Source organism: Musa acuminata, chromosome BXJ3-7 (assembly GCF_036884655.1).
Source record: "Musa acuminata AAA Group cultivar baxijiao chromosome BXJ3-7, Cavendish_Baxijiao_AAA, whole genome shotgun sequence".
In the NCBI taxonomy this organism is placed as follows: Eukaryota; Viridiplantae; Streptophyta; class Magnoliopsida; order Zingiberales; family Musaceae; genus Musa; species Musa acuminata.
In genome coordinates, this window is record NC_088355.1 from 39,785,322 (window position 1) to 39,808,448 (window position 23,127).

Below are 23,127 nucleotides of genomic sequence, written 5' to 3' on the forward strand. Positions count from 1 at the left end.
CTTGGCCTTGGGTGATTGACCTATCGATCATATCGTCATATATTACTATGTGTTTGCTTTTGAATCAAGTGATGTTAGACTAATAGATCCAAAAAGAACTATATAAAATTACATCGAAGACACTTCTCGTGAAGTTCTTCCTATGTCTAAGATAAATATGATATAAACATGGATAATTGAGAAATAACAGTATGTCTACCATGGTAGTCGGTTGATGTTGATACATCGTCTTCCATGTGATATGATAATTATGACAAAGCCCCACCTAATATGGTTGAAATTTCCAGTCAAATCAACATCGATAAGCTGCGGCTTTAATGATAGACGATGGTCAGGTTGACTTGACTTCTTGGATGGCGTGTATCGCGTGGCGTCCGAGGAACAAAAACAAAGGAGGTCAATTTCATATTATAATTGGCATTACTTTTTTTGGACGTAAGATATTTTGGGAGTTAGTCACCTTTGTGCGAGTCCAAACCGGACCGCGTCTTTCCGGTTTGATCCGACCCAACTCCTATTCTCGAGCCACCTTACCCACCAATGATTCCTCCCACGAACTTTCTCGGCTCTCACAAATCCAACTTAAGGGTCCCACAATCCAGCTCGATGCTAGCGCCACGTGGGGCGCGAAACTTCTTGGTATGGACATTGGGGCAATAAATGCACCAGTGTATATTTTGATCACTTATCCCGTTAGTTCGGGAGTATTTGAAGAATCGGACCCACGGTCCATGCTTGTACGTCTACTAAGCGGGGTCCCATCTTGCTATGCAATCATTACGCATACCCCATTAAGCGGGTAAGTAAGTGGGTACGAAAACGAACTTTTTGACCAAGAAGGGCTCTTTAAAGGGCCACCATGGGTTCGTAACGCCAAGCGATTGAGAGGGTTCGGAATCTCCTCGCGATCCCCCCGCTCTTTACTGCTGTGCCGATCCCACCCGACCGCCGCCTCCGCCTACGCCCGCCCCTAAAATATCCTGCCCACCGCCTTCGCCTCGTCGCTTGCGCCGCTTCTAGGGAACGGTGTAGAGTAACTTCTCCGGGTTCCGGTGGCGATCCTCGTATCAGCGGCTGTAAGATGATTACTCGTGTTTGATCAATTATCTGTTCCTGATTTTTTGGACAATGGGGGAGAATTTTCGCAGCAGTCGGATCGTCCGTTAAATTAGGTTACGAAGGTCTTTTGTTGGTTTTATCGCTTATATGATTTCCGTGCGATAATCATTGGCGGCGGTCTCTGATTCGAGAGACGTGTTCGTTCTATTCGGTGGATTCTCGCGTGCTCAAACCTTTTATTTGTCTGTGCACCCCTCCTCGGTCTTATGGATTTGATGGGCGATGTGTGTATATATTTCTATGTCTATTTTCCCCTTTTAACGGTTTGTAGTTCTTGTATTTCGAATAGATAATTGCATAGACAGAGAAATGTTTTTTTTTGGGTAATATTTCATTCATGTGTGGAATCAACCGTGGCCTTTATACGATCAGATTGCCATCTGTTAATGGCTTTTACTGAGATTGGTATATAGTAGTGGTGGGTTATGGAATGCTGTTCATATTCTATAATTAGTTTTCCATACGGCTGTTTCATTACATTTTACTTATGTTGATGCTTGGTTTATTTTCATTGCAGAAATATTCCACATTTGTTTCTGTAAATGGCTGATGGCGATGCTTCCATTGATTCACCTCGGCGAAGGCAAGGTCTCTTACGGGACCAAGTTCAGTTGGTAAAGAGAAAGGACTCTGGTCGTTATGAAATCGTTCCGATTCAAGAGCCATTATCTTTCGAAAAAGGTTTCTTTATTGTAATTCGTGCGTGCCAGTTGTTGGCCCAGAAAAATGATGGAATCATTTTTGTGGGCATAGCTGGCCCTTCTGGGGCTGGAAAGACTGTTTTCACAGAGAAGGTTCTCAATTTCATGCCAAACATTGCTATCATATCCATGGACAACTACAATGACTCAAGTCGTATCATTGATGGAAATTTTGATGGTGACTCCTGCTCTCTAAGAAATCATATTTCTTTGGATCATTTTGCATTTTGCTATATTACATTTTTTTTTTCCTATATACCAGTTGAACATATTGAATTCTCTTGATGATATGGACCACCATATTTTTGGATATCTATTGCTTAATTCTTTAAACATGGAAATTTGATTGATTGTCGTCGATTATTTACTGATGCATTCTTATTGATTTTTGATCCAATTATGTAAATTAGACACTCATGTAGCTATTTTCTGGTCACAGGCTTGATTAGAAGAATGGAAGTTTCATAATTTGCTGTCTTTTACTTTAAAATTATTGTAAATCATGATTATATAAGATGTTCTATTCTGATGCTTTGACCTAAATTTTTGTGGCTATTCTTTAAGTAAAGCATATATTCCATGTTGATCGCTTTAGAACTTCTCTAATATGCTGTACCTTTTGAATAGGGAATTTAACTGTCATATCATGTTTATTATGTTTTTATTAGGGACTAGATGTGGACATTAGTGAGTTCTACTCAGTGGCAGTTTGACTCTGATGCTTCGTTTGGCAGACACATATTACAAAAGTAATGTAGTTGTAGGGGTTAAAACATCTTTGTAAGTATGGAAAAAAGTGTTGCTCATTTAGGAGGAAGTTGTGCAGCTCCTTCTTAGTTTATTGGACATTGAGAAAAAGAGTTCAGTACACCATGGTAATTAAATGCAAGGAACGCAATAGACTTGAGAGTGCAGTCTCAGTTTCCTTTGATGCTCGAGCTAGGCAGGATATTTGAAAGTAGTTAACAAGCATAGGTGTTTTTTTTTTAACAATACGAAAAATGGTGCAACCTATGTACTTTTGAGGGTAGGAGCAGATTTAAAAAAAAAAAGTTTTTCACTTCTATTCAGTTAAGTGTTCCTTGCACTGAATGCTTAAGCAACAAAATGCTTGCTGATGTTCATCTTTTTATGTATCTTGATCTTTAAGAGGTTGAAAGCTGTATAGTCTTTAACTGGTGACATTTGGCAAAATCTGGTTGCTTAAGAAGTTCTGAAGTAGTCCGTTGAAGTTTATATTATCAAGAACTTGTAAAAAAAATGAATTTGAATTCTAATTTTGTCTAATTGTACATGATGTCGATGGACAACTAAGGTGGTGGAAATTGGAACTTGCGCACAGGTTATGGGGATAATATCTGCTGTTTAAATGTGGTTTTATTTTGGTTTCTGATGTCAAATCTATTTACTTATTGATATATTGCATACAAGATGGGAGTTGTACCTTACGAATGCCCCATCTGTTGCCTGTAGACCTTGAATATTACATGCAATCATCTGAATTCGGTACTTATGGCTAGTTTATTGAGTTTTTTTTAACTGAACACTCATTCAGTTTTGTACATAATTTCTTGTGTGTTAATTAATTAATGATTTATTCTTCTTGTTTTATCAGTTCATGGGAGACTTTTATGCATTATTTATTTGTTTAATAACCTGACGTTAACCGTATGTGAAGACATTTAAAATATCCTTAAAATTGATATTCATTTTGCACCTGTTAGGTTTATCAAATAATTTATATTTAAGTAATAAAAAATTCTAATACATGTAATTTTTGAGCAGACCCGCGGCTCACAGATTATGACACTTTACTGGAAAACATTCATGGACTAAAAGAGGGGAAATCTGTTCAGGTGCCAATATATGATTTCAAGTTGAGCAGTCGCATTGGATACAGGTAACCATTTTAGACAGTCAGTTGCTCCTTTTTATTAAATCATCATAGTGAATCTTTTAGTACATCAGGGCTGTCAGATATCTCTTCTTGGGATAAATGTATGTGGCCTTTGATTGTCTTCCTGACAGGACCGTTGATGTCCCTAGCTCTCGAATTGTCATTCTCGAAGGTATCTATGCTCTGAGTGAGAAGTTGCGCCCTTTGCTTGATCTGCGTGTTTCCGTGACTGGTGGTGTACATTTTGATCTTGTTAAAAGGGTTCTGAGGGACATACAGCGAGCTGGACAAGAACCCGAAGAAATAATTCATCAAATTTCAGAAACGGTTATTTATCTTCATTTTTGTTTTCATTAATATAAAATTTAAATTATAGCTGATGCTTCTGCTGGAACGAAGTAGCTATGACACTGATAGAATTGCATGTTCTTGAATCCCTTATTCTTGGAGCATTAATTTCAATGGAATTCCTAGTTTATTGCTAAATCTTCTTTGTTTCTGTTCTATCTTTAATTAAGTATTGAAGTTACCCATATCTAGTATCTTGATTACTTTATAATTTATGCAGGTTTATCCAATGTACAAGGCATTCATTGAGCCAGACTTGCGAACAGCGCATATAAAAATCTCCAACAAGTTCAATCCTTTCACAGGCTTCCAGAACCCAACTTATATTTTAAAGGTTATTTTTTATTTTTGTTTTGTTGCAAATTTGGTTGCTAATGTTACAAATGAATTAATAAACTGTGCATTATACTGATGTATTTTTTTATTTTTTCTTGTAGCACTAAGTGCTTTCTGGTTTCTATTATTGTAGTCATCAAGGACTGTTTCGGTGGACCAGATCAAGGCTGTGCTTTCCAAAGAACACAATGAAGGTACAGAGGAAACATACGACATGTATCTATTGCCACCAGGCGAAGATCCTGAAGCATGCCAATCTTATCTCAGAATGAGAAACAGGGATGGGAAGTACAATCTTATGTTTGAGGTTTGTTGTTTAATTGATATATTATTTCCTATGCTGAGTTTAAATTTGAGACCTGAAATAATGTCATTGTTTTAGAATATCTATAAATTTAAATTTGCTTTTGATCATGGATATCAAAATTCTGTGATTTTTAGGTGGACTTGAATTTTTTGTGCATTTTTACTAATTCTGACTAACCTAGATATTCGAGCTGTTTGTGTCTTGTTTTGTTCAACTTTGTAAGCTTCTAGAACTGTCGACCCTAAGATGGTCTCAAGTTGTAGTTGCAATAGTTGTTAGATAAACTTGGTCCTGCTTCACCAAATGGAGTTCAGCTTGGAGATAGGTGCAATAGCTTCATCAAGAAGTGAATGGATCACATGGATCACACTCTTCCACTTTTCCTTTCTAACCTCTATTTTAATTAATTAGGTAACCGTGAAAATTACATCTCTGTGATCATCCATGAGGTCATATATCGGCTCTCAGCTTCATGTAAAACTTGGTGCATTCATGGTTGGGTTCTTGGTCTCCTACGGATAACAACTAATGGTGTAATGCTGCAATTATGGGAATCTCATATGAATAATACTTTATGCATGCACTTGAGATACACATATATCATGGAAATCTTGTGGTTACTTTTGTGATTTACTACAAATTAAAATTATATTTCAACAGAATTGAGTGTGTGCATCTCTAGTTACTTTTCATAGGATGCAATTTCCCTCCTGTTTTAGAGGACTGACTGTTCTAGTTGTAGGCTGCAATTGCAGCATATTACATGATATAAGATGTGGATTTCTATCATTTCTTCACACGAAAATAAACACTTGCAACTAATGTGGGAAGAGATTGTATGCTTGATTTTGAAATATAGAGTCCACAAATGCTTGGCAGCATTTGAAGCCTGATACTAGTATGTGCCGTTGGGGTCTTGAAAATTAGTTATTGACTGTAGTTCAATCTGATACGCAACCAACAAAACTCAATTGTGTTTTTGCATGAGTTTTATCTGATGTACTGTAGGCATGTAATGTAATTTTGTGCTGTAACAATTTTTTCTTTTGAAAAATATTGTAAATTGATCGAAACTTTCACCAAAATATGTATTCCATTGATGAGATGACAAATTTATCAATCAGTTTATGATCCTGTAAGATTGGCATCTTCTGTGAGCTGCTCACAGTCAACCTGTTTTGTCCTCCACATAGCTGGAAAGATTGTATCTCGAGGATTGTGGTGGAATTTTAATGCACAAGAATGAAGTTGAATTATCATTTACTCTAATTTCCTAGGGGCACATGAGCTATGTTAATTATTGGGTGAATAATTTTTGTAATTCTTTCATCTAGGTTGAATTTAAATCATATAAATTCCATAATTTTCTTCAGAGTAACATTGTTGGTGTTGCTGGCTATCATGCTTATAACTGCACCAAAGGCCATCCTTCAGTCCGGTTTAGATCAATTTTGTTTTTCAAGTTTGACAAACTGCACAGACAACATATGTTCCAGATCCCTGTTCCCAAGATTTTCTCCTCTTAATTGATTGAATAATAAGCATTTAGTTTGAAATACTCTTGTGAGTTGTGACAATCCATATCAGTGTTCTTTATAATCTGAGTATCTATTTATTATTTTGTTTGTTTTGACATAAAAATTGTTTGATATGCCTGCCCTACTGATGTGCATTGAGAAAGATCTGCTGATGACTCTAGATAACACACATGGTTTAAGATGGTGAGAAAATATGCTGATTGCCCCAAGGTTCAGTGATACCACCTGCAATCCAGCAGGTTTAGTATGCCATACATGCCTTTTGAGCCAATATTCTTAAAAATGGCAGCTTTCAGGTTTGTATTCTTGTTGATCATGCTTATCTCGTCTCTTGATATTTGAAGGGTAACACTCCGTAAAGGTTACTGCAAGACATTAAGATTATCTTGATCCCCTTTGTCATGCCTTAGACTTCATATTACACCTTTTTGTTCAGTGTGTTTGGTTCTTTTTGAAGTTTTATTAATAGCAGCTCCTAATTTCTAAGAGAAGCCACTGTGAATCATGTAAATTCATGTTGTCTAGAAATAATTACTTATTGCTTTTTTATTCAATCAACATGTATTCGGCATTCCCATGTGCTGATGCCCGATGGGATATCATCTGGATTCTGGCCTTGATGAATGATTTTATATATAGCAGTGTCACATTTTAGGAAATTTATACATTTCACATGCCTGTTATTTGTATGTGTTTTGATTGATCACTAGACCTTTTCACTGTATCCATTCTGATAAAATCAGTTAATTAATTTGACTCTTGGACCTTTTTCAGGAATGGGTAACGGACAGGCCCTTCATTATATCACCAAGAATCACTTTTGAAGTAAGTGTGCGACTTCTTGGTGGGTTAATGGCACTAGGCTATACCATTGCAGCCATTCTGAAAAGAAGCAGCCATGTGTTCTCTGACGACAGGGTGATCGTGAAAATTGATTGGTTAGAACAACTTAAACGTACTTACATACAGGTAACTAGATCTTGCATTTATTGTGAATTATGCTATATTTTTTGAGCCACTTAAAATCATGCTCATGCATAACTTGTTTTTGTGTATATAAGATGCATTGACTATGATATAAACGGAAGATGCATTAATATGTTCTAGTAATTGGTATTTACCAAATCTACCATTCTGTAGTTTAGTTTACTGACCATGATGTAACTTTTACTAATTCGCTATTCAATAATTTCTTGATGTGATCTTATAGTAGGAACCTCTGTGTGTCAAACTGTATTGTATTCTTCAGTTTCAATATTAAGTGATGACATCATTATAGAACGAGCCTATATTAATCTAAGTATTAATGCAAATTTCAGCAATATTTGATGAAAACAAATCTCTGTTAATTGGACTTGGTGAAAATAATGGACTCTTGTTATTTCATGGAACTTTTGGCAGATGCCATAATCAGCCAAGTGTCACATCATGTCTTTAAGAACATATCCAATCATTTTTATAAGTAAAATAATAAATTATTGTAATCCTTTGTTCTAGATGATGAAGTGGACAAATATATCCTATTCAGCTCGAGAAGAAATTAAGACAGCTTGAAATATTACCTGTGGATGCCTAAAATTTTTTGATCATGTGAAGGAAAGTAGTGAGATATTTCATCATTTGAAGGAAACCTTTTTAAATATATGTGACATTTAAAGCAGTATCCTGCAATAGTATAAGTCTTGCAATATTTATTTTAAAAAATGTAGTTTATGTTTAAATTGAACTTCTTTTCATTTATGACATTCATTGTATAATTGTTTTGTGGGTTAAGCTCCAGTTCTTGGAGAAATTGTTGCTCGGTCTTTTGTTATAACTTGATTGCTTTTTAAAAGTATTTTACATAAATTATTTATAGAGAATTGCAGAGCATGTCTTATATTTTCTGTTGCATTATAGCAAAGGAATTCTATACCCTGTGATGCCTCATGCAAGAATTTGGTGCTTCATATGAATTTTAGCCATTTTTCATGATCCACCAATCCGAAGTATTGCAGAGCATGTCTTATGTTTTTCATGACCATTTTTCATGGTCAGGTTCATCTTTCTGAAGAAAAGAAGACTTACCTTGTTTATATGTTGTTATTAATATCATTTATATTTTCTAATTTACATAGCCTTTCTACTAGCATTTTGGCCCAATTACATTACCTATCGACTAATATTTTTTAGCTTAACATCCATTTTGTTTGTCATAAACTAGTTATTCTTTCAATTATAACTTTGTTATATTTATGAGAAGGTGCAAGGAAAAGAGCGTCTGTTAGTTGGGCAAGTAGCAGAGCAACTGGGTTTGGAAGGCGCTTACATTCCACGTACTTACATAGAGCAGATTCAATTAGAAAAGCTTGTGAATGAAGTCATGGTATTATTTCTTTCAGTAAAGTTCATTCTGGATTAAGTTTCAATGATATTTTAGTTTTTTTTTTAATTCTAGTTATGCACATATTGGTTTTTTCTTAATGTGCAGGCATTGCCAGATGATTTGAGGACAAAGCTCAGTATAGATGATGATCTGGTTTCCAGTCCAAGAGAAGCACTTTCGCGGGCATCTGCTGATAGGGTTGCTATGAGAACTAAACATCTTAAAAGGTTCATTTCAATTTTAGTTAACTTGATTAAAGCATTACCTAGCTTCGAATACAAGTAACTTGATCAAAGCACTACCTTACTTATTAAGATGTACACTTGAAAATAATTCTGAATTCATATGTTCTGTAGAATTATACTTCAAGTAACTTCCAGATCAAATAATTCTTGATATAGTCTAGACCTATGATCTAATAACATGGACTTTGAATACTTAAGTGCATGTTGGTAATAGTCTCATCTGGCCCTGTATATTAATATCTCTTACAATGTCTGGGATTAATCATGCATTTAGTCTTGCCAAAATTATTGTATGGTCTGGTCATTGTGGACATAGTACAAGAAACATCTTGATAGAATGATGCTGCAGAAGAGATCTGACCAAATTAAAATTCCGTTAGATATTTCTTCCATATCTGGTGTCACTAGTCATGATTGTTTCTATGATTGTGTCAAAATTCTCGTAGTTGTAATGCTTGTCATTATTTTAACATTTGTGATGTTTTCAGTGGAATGTCCCACTCCTATTCAACGCAAAGGGACAAGGATATTGCCAAACTCACTAGACTTGCAGTCAACAGTAGAAGGTTTGATAGACAAACTCCAGATTCACCTGCAATCAACCAGGTGCGCTTGTCCTTGATCAGGCATCTAGGAGAGATTCAAAATTCCAACTTTACTGATACAAGTTAAATTTGGATTATTTTGCAACAGTTTATACTTAATACTGCAAATTCTTTAATGATGTATTGTGCTTCTTGTATTTTTACCAATCAATCCTATGCAGGATGCTGCCGTTAACCAACTCTCAGAGCAGTTATCAACTTTAAATGAAAGGATGGATGATTTGAGCTCACAAATTGAAGATTTTAATACAATAGTTAGTTCACAAAGTAATTCCATGAGCCAACAGAACCTGGCGCTCCAAACTGAAGCTTGTAATGGCTCTGGCCCAACATCGTTGTTTGTGTCTAACCTGGGCAATGGTACCCTTTTGCCCAGTTCATCATCTTACACCCAACTGAATAAGGATTCTCCCCTCATGGAGGAGGTAAGGACAAGTTTGATCAGTTTTTGCTTCAGAAATGAATTGCCATAGCTGCACTCTGGTATTTGATAATAATCCTCTTTTAGGCTACGTTACAAGTATTGTACTTAATTCCAAGATTACCCAAATCTTGACATTTGATGGTGTTTGTTAACCCATTTTGGACACCCTTAGATAAAATGGAATTGCTTTGTCTTGAAGAGAACAACTGAATCCTACACATTCACCAATCCTGTGTTTGCAATGGGGCATATGGTTGCAGAATTACAGTAACCATAATAGTAACCGAATTTATGGGGTAGAGACTTGAAGTAATCATGCTGTGTTAAAATTTTTGTTTGTTGATTGGATATGCTATCAATATTTGACCTGATGTTGTCATTTCTTGCCATTTGCAGCTAATGCTCATCACCCGAGGACAACGTCAAATTATGCATCAGTTGGATAACCTCTCTAACTTAGTTCATGACCGTTTGGCTGTACTAACCCTGCAAGGCAGAACTGATAATGGAAATAGATTGCTTGATATGAAGATTGGGACTCCCGTTCTCATACTGGCAATCGGTGGCATTGGCATTTTCCTGTTCAAAAATCTGAACAGGAATTAAATTGGAGCCTCAAGCACCACTTCAGTCTCACCAGATACTCTTGAGAATTTCCCATTGAAGTCTTAATTCATTACTTTTATAAGGTATAATATCTCAGCTTGAAGGTCCAGAGTGAACAAACAGATGATAAAATTTTGTAGGAGTTATTTTCTTTTATGAAGAGCTTCAACTACAATTTGTACATTTCGGATGTAGAAGTATATTTTCCTCTCTCTCACTCACATATATATATATATATATATATATATATATATATATATGACTGATGGTTAAGAAAGTCTGCAGGGACAATTACTGCTATACATTTGATAAAGGATCCTATGCTGACTACTGTTCCTTTTCTCTTCCATGCATATTCTTGAGCACCATATTAGTTTCCTGAGCATATTCTTGAGCACCGTAGTAGTTTCCTGAGCTGAGAATGGAGCTTACTGCTGTTAAATTTTTAATAAATGCACTGGTAATCAGCTTCCATGGATTGAATGATTTTTCACAACCTATGATTCTTCATCGGTTGTATTGGGATCTCACATCGGACCATAATGTTTACAGATTTCTTGTTTCCTGCAAGTCTAGTGATGTTGTGTAACACAGTCTTAGTCTTTAGTTTCAATCATGACAAAGGATGTTATATTTTTTGTTGATATTATTAAATATAATAAAAAATAGATAATCTTAAAATTAATATATTTTAATTATTAAATAAAATGATTAGGTTTTTTTTTTTTTTTTTTTTTTTGTATGTAGTGTTTTTGATACATATACATATTTGTATCATTTAACCAAAAGAAAAATATAAACATAACATGCACACCTAATGTTATGTCATTGTTTATATCTATATTGGCATGGGCTTTTATGTGTTTAATTTTTTATCAAATTACTTGAATGAGGTATTAATATCTATACCTATAAAATATGGTTTATATTGAGTAATTACTTAGTAAGTATTAGCTTTTATGATTTTATTCATTTGAGCATGCATTATGTCATGTATAATATATTTTAAAATTATTATTATAAAATAATTAATAATCAACACTTTATTTTATAACTTTAGTAAGTGTAATTCTATAACACAATATATATGTAAAATAAGTGTATAATTTAATATTAAAATAATTTAAAATATTTATATATACATGTAGAAAATATAACAAATTTATGAATTTTTACATCTTATATCATAGCATATATATGTGCATTCTCATATCTTACGTCATAATAAATAATTTCATATTGTACGTCATAACGTGTCATATATGCACACTTATACTTCACGTTATGAAATATAGATGTACTATTATATTACATGTCATAATATATATGTGCACTCTTATATTACATGTCATAATATGTATATGCTCTCCACATAGAATAGAATGTGTACTCTTATATCATCGTAAAATATACGTGCATTTCACATAATAATATATCTATGCATGTGTACTTCTACATCGCACATCATCGTATGCATGTATATAAGCTATTTTCATCATAATTATTATATTTTTATATAATAATATTTTAAAAAAATATTTCAATCTTAAAAATCGAAAACATAAACATGTAATTTATCATATTCGTAAATCATAGACATCACAAATTATGAAGTGAGGGTAACATATACATATTATTTATACTTTTATTGACATATTAGTTGTAATTCAATATATGTGACTCAAACATTAAATATTATTTTTAAATTATTATAAATATCTATTTAAATCTTAATATCAAATATTTGTTTGGTGTGTTTTAATTTTATTTGATTTATTTATAATATTTTTAATTAGATTTTTCTCATGATGATTGAAACAATATTACAAGTAAAATATATTATAATGGGCACCAAAGTATAAATAATTTTTTAAGAGAATTTAAATACTTTTTAAATTAGAGCGTTGTTTGAGAAAAAAATATTAAAAATCTTTCTAATAAAAGATATCATCGTATGATTGATCGATGATTATTAACAATTCCGATTTCACACAGGCAAGTTGCAACCTCTAATCCAAACCGAGGATGAATTGTTGGGTTTAGACCAACCTGTAATCATAACACGTGTGTCGCCCAAGTCATAAGGGGGCATGATAACTTGATGTCATCGTTATCTTTCTCCAGCTTTATCACCAATAATCTGTTCAGAGTTCCAAACTCGATGGAACATTCATACATATATAATGATACACATTTATCACTCTAAAAAAAATCCAGTACATATACACACTTCTTTCTTTTCAAAATGTATGCATATATAATGGATTTAGTAAGGAGAAAGAGTTAATCTCCCTCGAAAATGTTCCGATTTTTCTAGTGAAGGTTAACATAATCATCGGATCACATAATAATGATAATATCAGTCGGTTACGCGTAAAAACGTAGGTTATGTTCTGCATCACAAGCATTTGAATGCAAGAAACTTTACAACTCATAAATCGGATAATAACACAAAAAGGATTTTATTTGGATCCATAACACAATTATATTTATAAAAAAAACTCCGAACTTATAAAAGCTTAATTGTTAGCCCTAAATACACACCCACTGCAGTAAGCTCTAATTTACAAGAGCCAATCTTTAACCAATACTTACGCTGCCAACACAAAAACATACCCCAAAGCTCCATAGTTGCAAAGATCAAAACAAATCCATTGTGCATTTTAATAGATCCAGAGAACATGGATATGGCTGGTCGGGTGTAGGGATAAATAGGTGAAGCCAGCATGCAGGAACCAAATTTCACGCAGGTATTACCAACAATCCATCCAATTCTGGATTGATCAAAATTCTTTTTCATGCACTGATAAAAAAGACATAAGCAGAGAATTAACATAGGACTACAATTCGGGAAGTTAAATTACAATCTTTAGAACTAGATGCAGGTAGAGATGCATCACCATAATAGCTTTCTTTTGCATTCTTTATTGGCACAATGCATCATCATACAGTGATTGAGTAGAGTGAATCAAGGATTGGAGGAACTACTCTATTAATGATACCAGCAGAGTTTCCTAGTGCCTAAGGTTCATTATAGCTGATGTTTTTAAGTCTGTTCAAAATGTTAGTGCGGTACAATTTGATTATATGCATAGAAATGTAAACAAGATAGCTCTTAATATGACTAATTTTGGTTGGCAGCTCGTGTTATTTCCAAAATCGAAAAACTAATTTTGGAAGTTTATACCTCTTAGTATGACTAATTTATCCGAGTACAAATATTTCCAAAATCGTGAAACTAACATTTTATATTTTTAGTCACAGTGTCTGCTAAAGTTGGCTTGAATCTAGGTAATATTTTGAGAATGGTGTACTTCAAAATCAAGTGTCATTAATAATGTTCCAGAAAGTAATTGTAATGAATGGTACAGGTACCGGCCATAAAGTAGTCATTCATAATGAGACATTCACACAATAGCCTATCATCTAAAAGCAAAAAGCATTTAGAATTAAAAGAGGTTCAATTAAGCTTTGGCCATATTCAGAGTTTTATCAAGTATGACAAAATGTTTATAATCATTTAAGAACCTACTGAAGTGATACTCGATAAGAGATGGATACTGATTAGAAATACCAATGTAGCATTTCTATAAATGTAACAGTAAACAATAACAGGAATAAGAATAAGTTACGAAATATAATCCAAATATGCAGTATATTTAGCTTGTACAAATCAGAAACAGCAGAGAGTAATTGGGCATATGCTTCCACATTTGTGGTTAAGTAATCATAACAAGTGTTGCTGAAATGTAGATGATATTCATACCATAAGACAGCATCTATAATGTACTTTTACAATAAAAGATACACATAAAAATTCAGCAACCATGTTATTAATATGAGAAAACAAACAATATCAGTAGTCATAACATGAAAGCTCCAGACTATAAAAGCCATGAATTTCAATCTGGAAAACAAATACAGAAATGATATGCAAACCTCTAGCAGTCTTTCGTAGCAAAAATTTCCCGGAATGCTTCTTTAGGAGACAATGTGAAGTTCCGCCGTAGAATACTCCAACTTGCTCATATATATGGCAATAGGGTTGCCAGGTGAAGGGGGATTCTGAGTCAGCAATGATACATGTGGACCTGCTTTGCTTCGTGCAACCTCGTCTGATGCAGACAGGATTTCAACCTGTTCAAGACCCAGTTGCCTCTTTATCAAGTCAGAATTCTCCTGAAGAACCTGTATTTCACCAAAAGGCAGTTTCAATTCCAGGGCCTGTGGACCAACAGACAATGCTTCATCCTTCTTGAACTTTAGAAAAGGCATGCAGAGTTTCTGGATCTGCTTAAAGTTTGCAGCCTGTCCAACAGCACTCTGTTTTAATGCTTCCAGTATTTCCTGATCAGGTGCAAATGCACGTCGATCTCCATCAAACTTGCTTTGAAGTATCCTCAAGCATTCTTCTTTCCAACCATCAAATTGCTCGTTTACATATATAAGGCCTATTGTCAATTTGTTTTCTTCTGCTATAGGAACTGCAATCCCTTTTTTAGCCTTCTTAGGACCGGATGCTTGCTTCTGGAGCAACTTCCTCATTAACACTATTGAATCCTGCAAATACTTGTTAGCAATCTTAAGGGTAAGATCAGGAGCATCATACAGGGGCCAACCAGCATTTACTACAAAGCCATCCTTTTTCAGAATATTCATCCAAACATGCTCAGAATAGTGTGGACAAATTGGAGTAATGAGCCTAGTCTGAACATCCATGAACCGCCATAACAGGTCATGGTTCATACCTCCTGCTCCACAAGAGAACCTGTATTCATCTCTGGCAGCCTGAAGGTCGTAAAAACCTGACTTCAAAGCATCCCTGAACATGAAATCATTGTAGTGTTGTTCAGTTGACTTGACTGCAATATTTATTTCATTGGCAAATACAAAATCAGCATAAGTAGTAGGGGGTTCAACTCGCAAAGTTGACTCAGCAGCCAACACTTCTTCCATCCAGGCAATTTCCTTAGTGAGCCTCAAAATTGCAGCATTCGCTGTTTCAAAAACAAAATTTGCATCATCCATTCCATCACCAGCATCTGCAAGGGAAAATCTAGTGGCATCAGAGGAGAATTCCTCTATGGCCTGACGAAGGGTCCTGAAATTTCCAGTTGATTTTGACATCTTCTCAGAATTCAGCATAAGGTGACCATTGCACCGGAAACCACGAGGCCAATGATGTTCCGGCAAAAGTGCTGTATGGTTATAAATGCAAAAAGTGAGGTGGTTTTGTATAAGATCTTTACCAGATACACGTAAATCAAATGGGTACCAATACTCAAATTCTAGCTTCATCTTGTTAAGAAGAGACACAGGGATGTCAGTTTTTGGAAGCGGACCACCACAAAAGACATAATCCCAGACATCATCAGTCATTTGCTCAGGCTTCACAGAAGAATGATCAGAGCCATACATATCAGGACCTTGCAAAAGATGAGCAATGGTATAGAAGGCCATGTAGAGAGTTGAATCAGAAAGTGATTCAACTAGGAATTGCTCGTCCCAGGGAAGACGGGTACCAAGTCCAAAAGACCGTGAACATGCCCACTGATTCAGCCAGCTTAGTGTATGCTCAAAACCGTTTCTTGTTTCTTTACAGTAGAGATTCATGTGGGCTAAACAATCCTCTGCCTCCTTCTTCCACTCAGCCTCACCATAAGTAATGTACCACTGATCCGTTAGAGCCACAACACACTCATCACCTGACCTAGACATAACTTTCTTTTCGGGCTCGCTGTACATCACTCCATCTCCTGTTTCTAAAAGTTTGTTCCTTATCAATGGCTTTGCTTCCTGAACTTTCACTCCTTTAAAATCCCCTACCAGCATTGTACCATCAGTAAATCCTTTCAAGTAGGTTAGCTTTTTTGCCTCTGCTAGCTTCTCTTTGTCGTTCTGACTCTTGATCTTAAGATCAACACACACCTTCTCTGCAGATTTGTCTCCAAATTCTGGAATATTAATGATTGGTATAACCTCAAATGGAAGAACCCACTCATCTTTGACTCCAAACTTTGATCTCAGAGCAGGTTTCAGTTTCAAATCATTCAATGCCATGTAATCATCCGGTGAATCACTGGGCACACTGGTGACAATGCCCGTACCCTTATCTGTCAAAATTGTAAGCATCGGAAGTGAGTAAATGACTTCATTAAAGGCGAGAGGAGACCTCAAGGGCAAACCAATAAGATCATGACCAGACAGCTCGAGCAGACAAGTTGGCTTCTCCGGAATCCGTGACAGATTCTGATATGCAAGGTTCAAAGCAGCTCGGTATGTTACAATAAAAACATCGGTTTCATTGATCTCAAAGGCACCATACTCACCATCTGGCAGTACCCATGCATTTGTTTGCCCATACATCGTCTCAGGTCTTAATGTTGCAGCTGCTAAGTATACTCTTCTACCTTCCAAAACTTTCAACTTTGTTCTGAAAGGAGGGAGTACTTCCATCTTGATCAGAACATAATCCTGCGGTTGAACACCCTCACCCGAAGCTCGGTCATGATCTGCACATGGTTGGCCATCCAATGGAGAGTATATTGTGTATCTCATATCCTTCACAATCTTTCCCATGTCTTTTAGCTTCTTCATCTGCCATCTAACAAAGGAATCATAAAATGGGTTCATGTCTGTAGTTATGAAAGAACGCCTCCAATCACAGCCCAATCCAAAATCCTTAAGATCTTCTTTTGCTAGAGGTGGAAAATAGCTTAGCCAGTGACATGGATCTTGGAATTTAGCAATCTCATCATCTGAAAGACCAAAACTCCTCATAATATCCCACTGAGACTTGTATCCACCAGATTTTGCAGCAGCCTTAGACCTCTTGCTTTTGAATTTATCAGGGGCAACCACGTTACCCTCTTCAGATTTGTTCCCATCAGGACCTTCCGTTTTAGAATCCTCCTCTACAGAAGGAAACAAAGGAGGATTCCCATATAATTCAACCTCTCGTGCAAGCTTGTCAGCAGATGCCTTGATAGGCATTCCAGTGCAATGGAAAGCAAAAGGCAAGAGTACATTACAACCACGTAGCCTGTGGTAGGCAGCACCAAATTCAAGCTTGGAAACAGTAAAGGCATGTCCCAGATGCAGCAGGCCATTCATGTAAGGGTATGGGAAGTTCCCAAAGAACTTCTCACCCTTCTTGGGAGGCTTACTTCCAGCATCAGCCTCAAAAATCTTGTGGGCTTCCCATCTTTTTTGGACCTCTGACTGTATCTTAAGCAGTTGGTCTCTCCTGGCATAGCTCCTACCTTCCTCAGCATTCGAGGTCATTTCTCTAAATACAACGGTGTGAGTTTAGACAAATTAGCATGTGGAGATACATAATAATTATCACTCTAAAGGTCTTTCTCAACTCAACGTAAAACACAGGACCTTTCTGAGAGAAACAAGTAACAAAGCGCCACAGAGAAAAAAACCACAAAATGTGAAAGATCAAGACAACTAAGGCTATATAAATCTCTTCCAACTTTGTTCACACTTTCTAGTTTCTACCAAGAACATCCAATTTAAAACTCCAATAAGCAGCTCTGTTACAAGAGGAAAGGTAACAGAATGAAAGTGAACCGCTTTGTTTAAGAAACCTAACCTATTAAAGACACAAGATCATAATAACTACAATTCCAATAACAGTGCAAAAAAAAAAAAAAGCTATTGTTAGGGTCTACTTCTGATCTCCAACAAACAAAAAAGATCTAAACTATAGTGAAGAAAAAATTTTTCTTCAGACAACTTTTGTTTCATCAAGCAATGCTCAATTGCAATATCTCCACAGACGGATAACAAGTACAAGCAAACGATAAGTTTGGGTTGTTTCTCATCATCTTAAAGAATATAAGTTCTAATCACCGGGTTGCAAAATCAGAGTACAGGAAATGGCAGCAATAACATCAACAAAGTAAATTGGATGAAACCAACCTCAAAGAAATGGATGGTCAATAAAAATTCGTCCACTCAATTATTGCTAGTTTCATTTGGCTTTTAGGCCGCAGTGCTATTCTATCTCATTTATAAGCAAAACGGCAACACAAACCAAGAATGATCCGGAAACTGTGTTTGCTCACCAACTATGCGTATGACTCGATCCAATCCACAATTGGAAACAACACTTAAAACCAACACGAACTCAGACAGGTTTTCCACACAAACAACACCGTAGTCATAAAAGTACATAATATCATCACATATATTGCAACCGATTGCACAACAGCACGTACTTGCTTTCCCTTCTCACCAACAACAGCTAGAAGAAGAGCAGAACGACAAAATAAGCAGGAAGATCTAACATCACAGCATAAATCAAAGTAAAAAAAACATCTCAGTTATGCTACGCGAGGCGACCGACTAACGCGAAGAGAATCCAAAGACAGAGAGGAGAACAATTTTCGCACCGAGAATGAATCCGATTCGAGAATCTGAGCAAAGCGACGGGTCTCCGGAGGATTCCCCAGCGGAGGTGAGACGGCGCCAGGAGAGAGACGAGTGGGGTGGCGTTTTGACTTAGGGTTTGCGGAGGGGATATGACGAGCGTTTCCGGCCCAGCGAACGGAGAGCGGTTGGACCGGAGCTTGACTCGGCTTATCGAACCGAACCGTTTAATATCAAGTCTCGGACCGGGCCGATCTGGGGCTTTCGCTCGATCCAAACCGAATCGATCTGTAACCAAAGCCCGCAATTGGATCTTAAATCTGTTCTCTTCGACAAGACAGTAACCAATAGTGTTATCCGATGAGGTCAGATTTGATCGTGACATCGAGTCACCGCCGTGGAATTAAAATAAGGTATGAAAATAAGCTAAATTGACTTCATTTCCCAACCCTAATAAAGTAGAAAGAGAAACATCTAATCTAACAATGGTTAAAATATCATTCTTCTTTATCTAATCGGGACGTAATAGATGGACATGATAGATGATGTATAATTTAGATTTTACGACCTTCTTGTTGCTGTAGATGATGTACTCTCGTCAATGAGACAGAATCCAACGAGTTAACAATGAATCATAGTAAAAACTCACAAGATATTAACAATATATGTAATGATTTATTATTAGATTACGTAGTCATCTATTTAATTGAATAAGATATATTAAAATTTGGTTGAATTTTGACAAGGATTGTCGATAAATAAAAAGAATGTTATCGATTTAGAATCATTTTAATGGAAGAAACTCTTTTAATTATTTATAATAGATCATTTGCTCTTGGTTGTAAATCGATAGGATTATATGCATAATAGAAATTATAAATTATTTTTATTTTTTCTTAGTTCCTACTCCATCTCTTATAATGATTCTATAAAGAATAGATAACGATCTTTGATAGAAAAGAAAGCGAATACGAGTTATTTCGTGTGATGATGATATGTTTACATATCAAAAGAAAAATTTTATGAATAATATCGAGAGGTATATATATATATGTATATATATATATACATATATATATATATATATATACATATATAAGATGCATTACTAGGTAGATCGTATATCTATGAAAACTTGCAGATCTGTGAGAGAGAATGAAGGAGGTTAATTGTCCTCTTAGTGGCGATCCACACGATAGGCGCTGTGAAGTTGCTCCTCAAATTACTATACAATCCTCCTTTCCACGTATACTATATGATCGAGAAAGGGTTGACCCTTCTTACTATACACACGCCCTCTAATTGGAGTTATCAACTAAGAAGAAGAGGGAGAGAGGAGTACAGGAGGTAGCAGCCAAAAAGGGTCTAGCCTATGGCCATTTGGTTCCCTCCTATTTATAAAGGTCTCATGTCAACATAACTCTAATGGATTCTACTCTTTGGATCTCCATCTAATACCCAAGCCTCTTGGATTAGTGGATCTTATTGACTCTTATTGGATCTCATCCATAGGATCCATTAATTCAAAAACATATTGGATATCCAATAAAAATGGGACTTTAGTAGATATTTAATATTCGTATCTCTACTTATTGTAATAATATCATACATGTGTGACTCTCTAGACCCAATATTGAGCTGGCTATGAGTCATACTTATTAGAACTCCTTCTGGCTTAATGAATTATTATCTTTATAATAATTCACTCGACTTATCGATTACGAACGTACTATGCCACTACGTTGTAATCCCCAAATGATACAGGAGAATCCAATTCATTGAACTTGTCTATCATCAATTACTATATATATAGTCTCCCTCATCCATCTAATATCCAAAAGATCATAGACCGGGCATGATGCTATCAAGCATATATAGTTTCTACTCAAGTATTGCTCTACTTGGATTCTCCCGAATAATTCTTTATTTCTTAATCCGAATAACCTTGGCTAAGGATTTGCTTGAGTAAGAACACATATAATATTTTTCTCATGACACAAATAATGGATGATCTTTTATTGATACTCAATTGTCCTCGTAAGGTTGATTGTATTTTCTTGATATTCGATTATGCTAGAATTGAAACTTTCAAACATATAAGTTCGATATTAAAGAGTGAAGTACTCATATAAGACATTCTTGGTGTCTCAAGTCTAAGGACCATATACATAATTGGAACGATAAAATTATTGTCTAATAATGAGGTATCATCAACCATCCAACATTCCATGAGTGACTCAATCAATGAACTCATTATACAATAAGCACATATACTATATCCCTAGTATCCCAATATAAGTAGCTATAAGACTAGTTGCCTCCATCATATGGACGAGTATACAACACATTAGTTTATCCAATTATCTCGATGTCCCTATTGAGTAACCTATGATCGAGATTATTTAGGATTTATATTTAAAGGTGAATTGGTCTTATTATCATGATCTCATCATGATTTGATTCATATTGTACAGATTCATGAACATCATAATATATACAATAAGCAACATAAAATAAATAATAATAATAATAATAATAATAATAAGAGTACGTTTCATGTCACATGTGTCATCATTCACGTAATTGACTTACAGGACATCTATGACTGGCACCAACACATAGGATAGACAATGGATTATTGTATTGCGATGGATGAGATAATATTTGGATGGTTCGCTATTTGATGGATGATGATGCAATCTATGCCACGGAGAAGCCGTGCAGAAGAATTAGTCGTTGGGAACTAGGCTACCTACGGGATTATGGTTAAGATCAATTTTAACCAAATCTTACCTAAAATTTGATTTTGACCTTATCTTAATTTTGACTTAGTCAAAATTTAGTTTGAACCTCAAATCAATCATATGGATTTTGACTTGATCAACCCTAATTAATCAATCATATGGATTTTGACTTGATCAACCCTAATTGTGACATAAGTTAGAAATTTAAATTTTGACCATGGTCAATCCTAATTTATGACTGAATTTGTTATTATAACTATAGCCTGATTTAGACTTAATTTGGTTATAATTTAAGTTTTTGACTAATTTTGATCTTGATCAACTTTTTTTTTTAATTAAACCCTAATTTTGATCTTATTTATCTCTAATCTTGATTAGCTTAATTGGGTTGATGTTTGGCATAAATCTATAAGACCAATTTCGATAAGTCAATCATGAGTTTGTTCAATTAAATATGGTTAATTAACCTAATTTAGGATTCTATATAGTATTAAAAAAATATAAAATATAAATTTATTTTATATTTTTCTGATATAAAATATTAGTAAATCAAGAATCAAAAGTTTATCTAATTATTTTAGTAAGTTATGAAAAATGAAGATTTTAAAAAGTGATGTAATAAAAGAAGAGTTAAAATTATAAAAGAGTCAATTATCAATTGATCTTTAAAAAAAGTAAAGAATAATATTGAATAATAAAGTTAGATTTATAGTTAAAGATTTTACTAATAAAAAAGATATCAAAGATATTTTTTTAGTTTTAAAATGGACTTATTAAAAATCATCATGATATTAGTAACTTATTATGATTTTAAGTTATTTTATATAGATGTAAAAATAAATTTTATGAATGAAGATGTAGATGAGAAAATTTATATTAAATAATCTAAAAGATAAGCAAATATAAAAGAAAATCTTAATTTATAAAATTAAAAATTTTAATTATGAATTTAAACAAACTTCTGGTATATAAAATTATATGATATTATTACTTTCTTCATATTTAAAGAAAATACTATTGATCAATATTTATATTTGAAAGTCGGTGAGAATAAGTGTATTATATTGAAAGTCATTAGTATTAAGATATTTATGAATAGATTTCAAAGATTGTTAAGAGCATCTCAATATGAATAAGTCATTGAAAGATTTAATATATAATTTTTATTTAATTAATAATACACCTATTACTATAGATAAAAATTTTAATCAAAGTCAATGCCCTAATATTTTATATATAATTAAAAGTCTATTATATGCTTAAGTATATACTAAATTAGATATCAATTTTGTAATAAAAAAATATTGGTAAATATAAAATTACCCATAAATGAAACATTAGAACACAATAACACATTTACACAGAAAAAATATATTCTGAATGCCATCAAGAGATATGTATTCTAAATTTAATATATTATTATTTACTTTCAGACTTTTGATATTAATTTTTTTTTTGCATAACTATAATATGATTATAGTTTTATGCTTACATTGACATCTCTACAACTCAT

General features: G+C 34.4%; 2 protein-coding genes across 2 annotated transcripts; one reads left to right on the forward strand and one right to left on the reverse strand.

The window, feature by feature from the left end:
- The first annotated feature begins 895 nt into the window (after positions 1 to 895).
- LOC135642546 (inorganic pyrophosphatase TTM2-like) lies at positions 896 to 10,674 on the forward strand. The gene is made up of 12 exons (XM_065158783.1): positions 896 to 1,076; positions 1,637 to 1,998; positions 3,606 to 3,720; positions 3,849 to 4,044; positions 4,286 to 4,399; positions 4,535 to 4,708; positions 7,021 to 7,215; positions 8,489 to 8,611; positions 8,717 to 8,838; positions 9,345 to 9,462; positions 9,623 to 9,886; positions 10,282 to 10,674. Exons 2-12 carry the CDS (start codon positions 1,662 to 1,664, stop codon positions 10,489 to 10,491), a joined length of 1,968 nt encoding a protein of 655 aa, XP_065014855.1. The 5' UTR covers positions 896 to 1,076; positions 1,637 to 1,661; the 3' UTR covers positions 10,492 to 10,674.
- Positions 10,675 to 12,937: 2,263 nt separating this feature from the next.
- LOC135642620 (leucine--tRNA ligase, cytoplasmic-like) lies at positions 12,938 to 19,037 on the reverse strand. Its single transcript, XM_065158914.1, has 3 exons — positions 18,894 to 19,037; positions 14,431 to 17,779; positions 12,938 to 13,294 (listed from the first exon to the last, which is right to left on the reverse strand). The coding sequence occupies exon 2, from the start codon at positions 17,773 to 17,775 to the stop codon at positions 14,473 to 14,475; it is 3,303 nt and encodes a 1,100-aa protein (XP_065014986.1). The 5' UTR covers positions 17,776 to 17,779; positions 18,894 to 19,037; the 3' UTR covers positions 12,938 to 13,294; positions 14,431 to 14,472.
- Between the last annotated feature and the right edge of the window lie 4,090 nt (positions 19,038 to 23,127).

Excerpts from the sequence above, each read along its gene's own strand:
- LOC135642546 (XM_065158783.1), top strand. The coding sequence starts at position 1,662 with ATGGCTGATGGCGATGCTTCCATTGATTCACCTCGGCGAAGGCAAGGT. Across the intron at positions 1,999-3,605 it reads CATTGATGGAAATTTTGATG|ACCCGCGGCTCACAGATTAT; the intron begins GTGACTCCTGCT and ends ATTTTTGAGCAG. Across the intron at positions 4,045-4,285 it reads TTCATCAAATTTCAGAAACG|GTTTATCCAATGTACAAGGC; the intron begins GTTATTTATCTT and ends TAATTTATGCAG.
- LOC135642620 (XM_065158914.1), bottom strand. The coding sequence starts at position 17,775 with ATGACCTCGAATGCTGAGGAAGGTAGGAGCTATGCCAGGAGAGACCAA.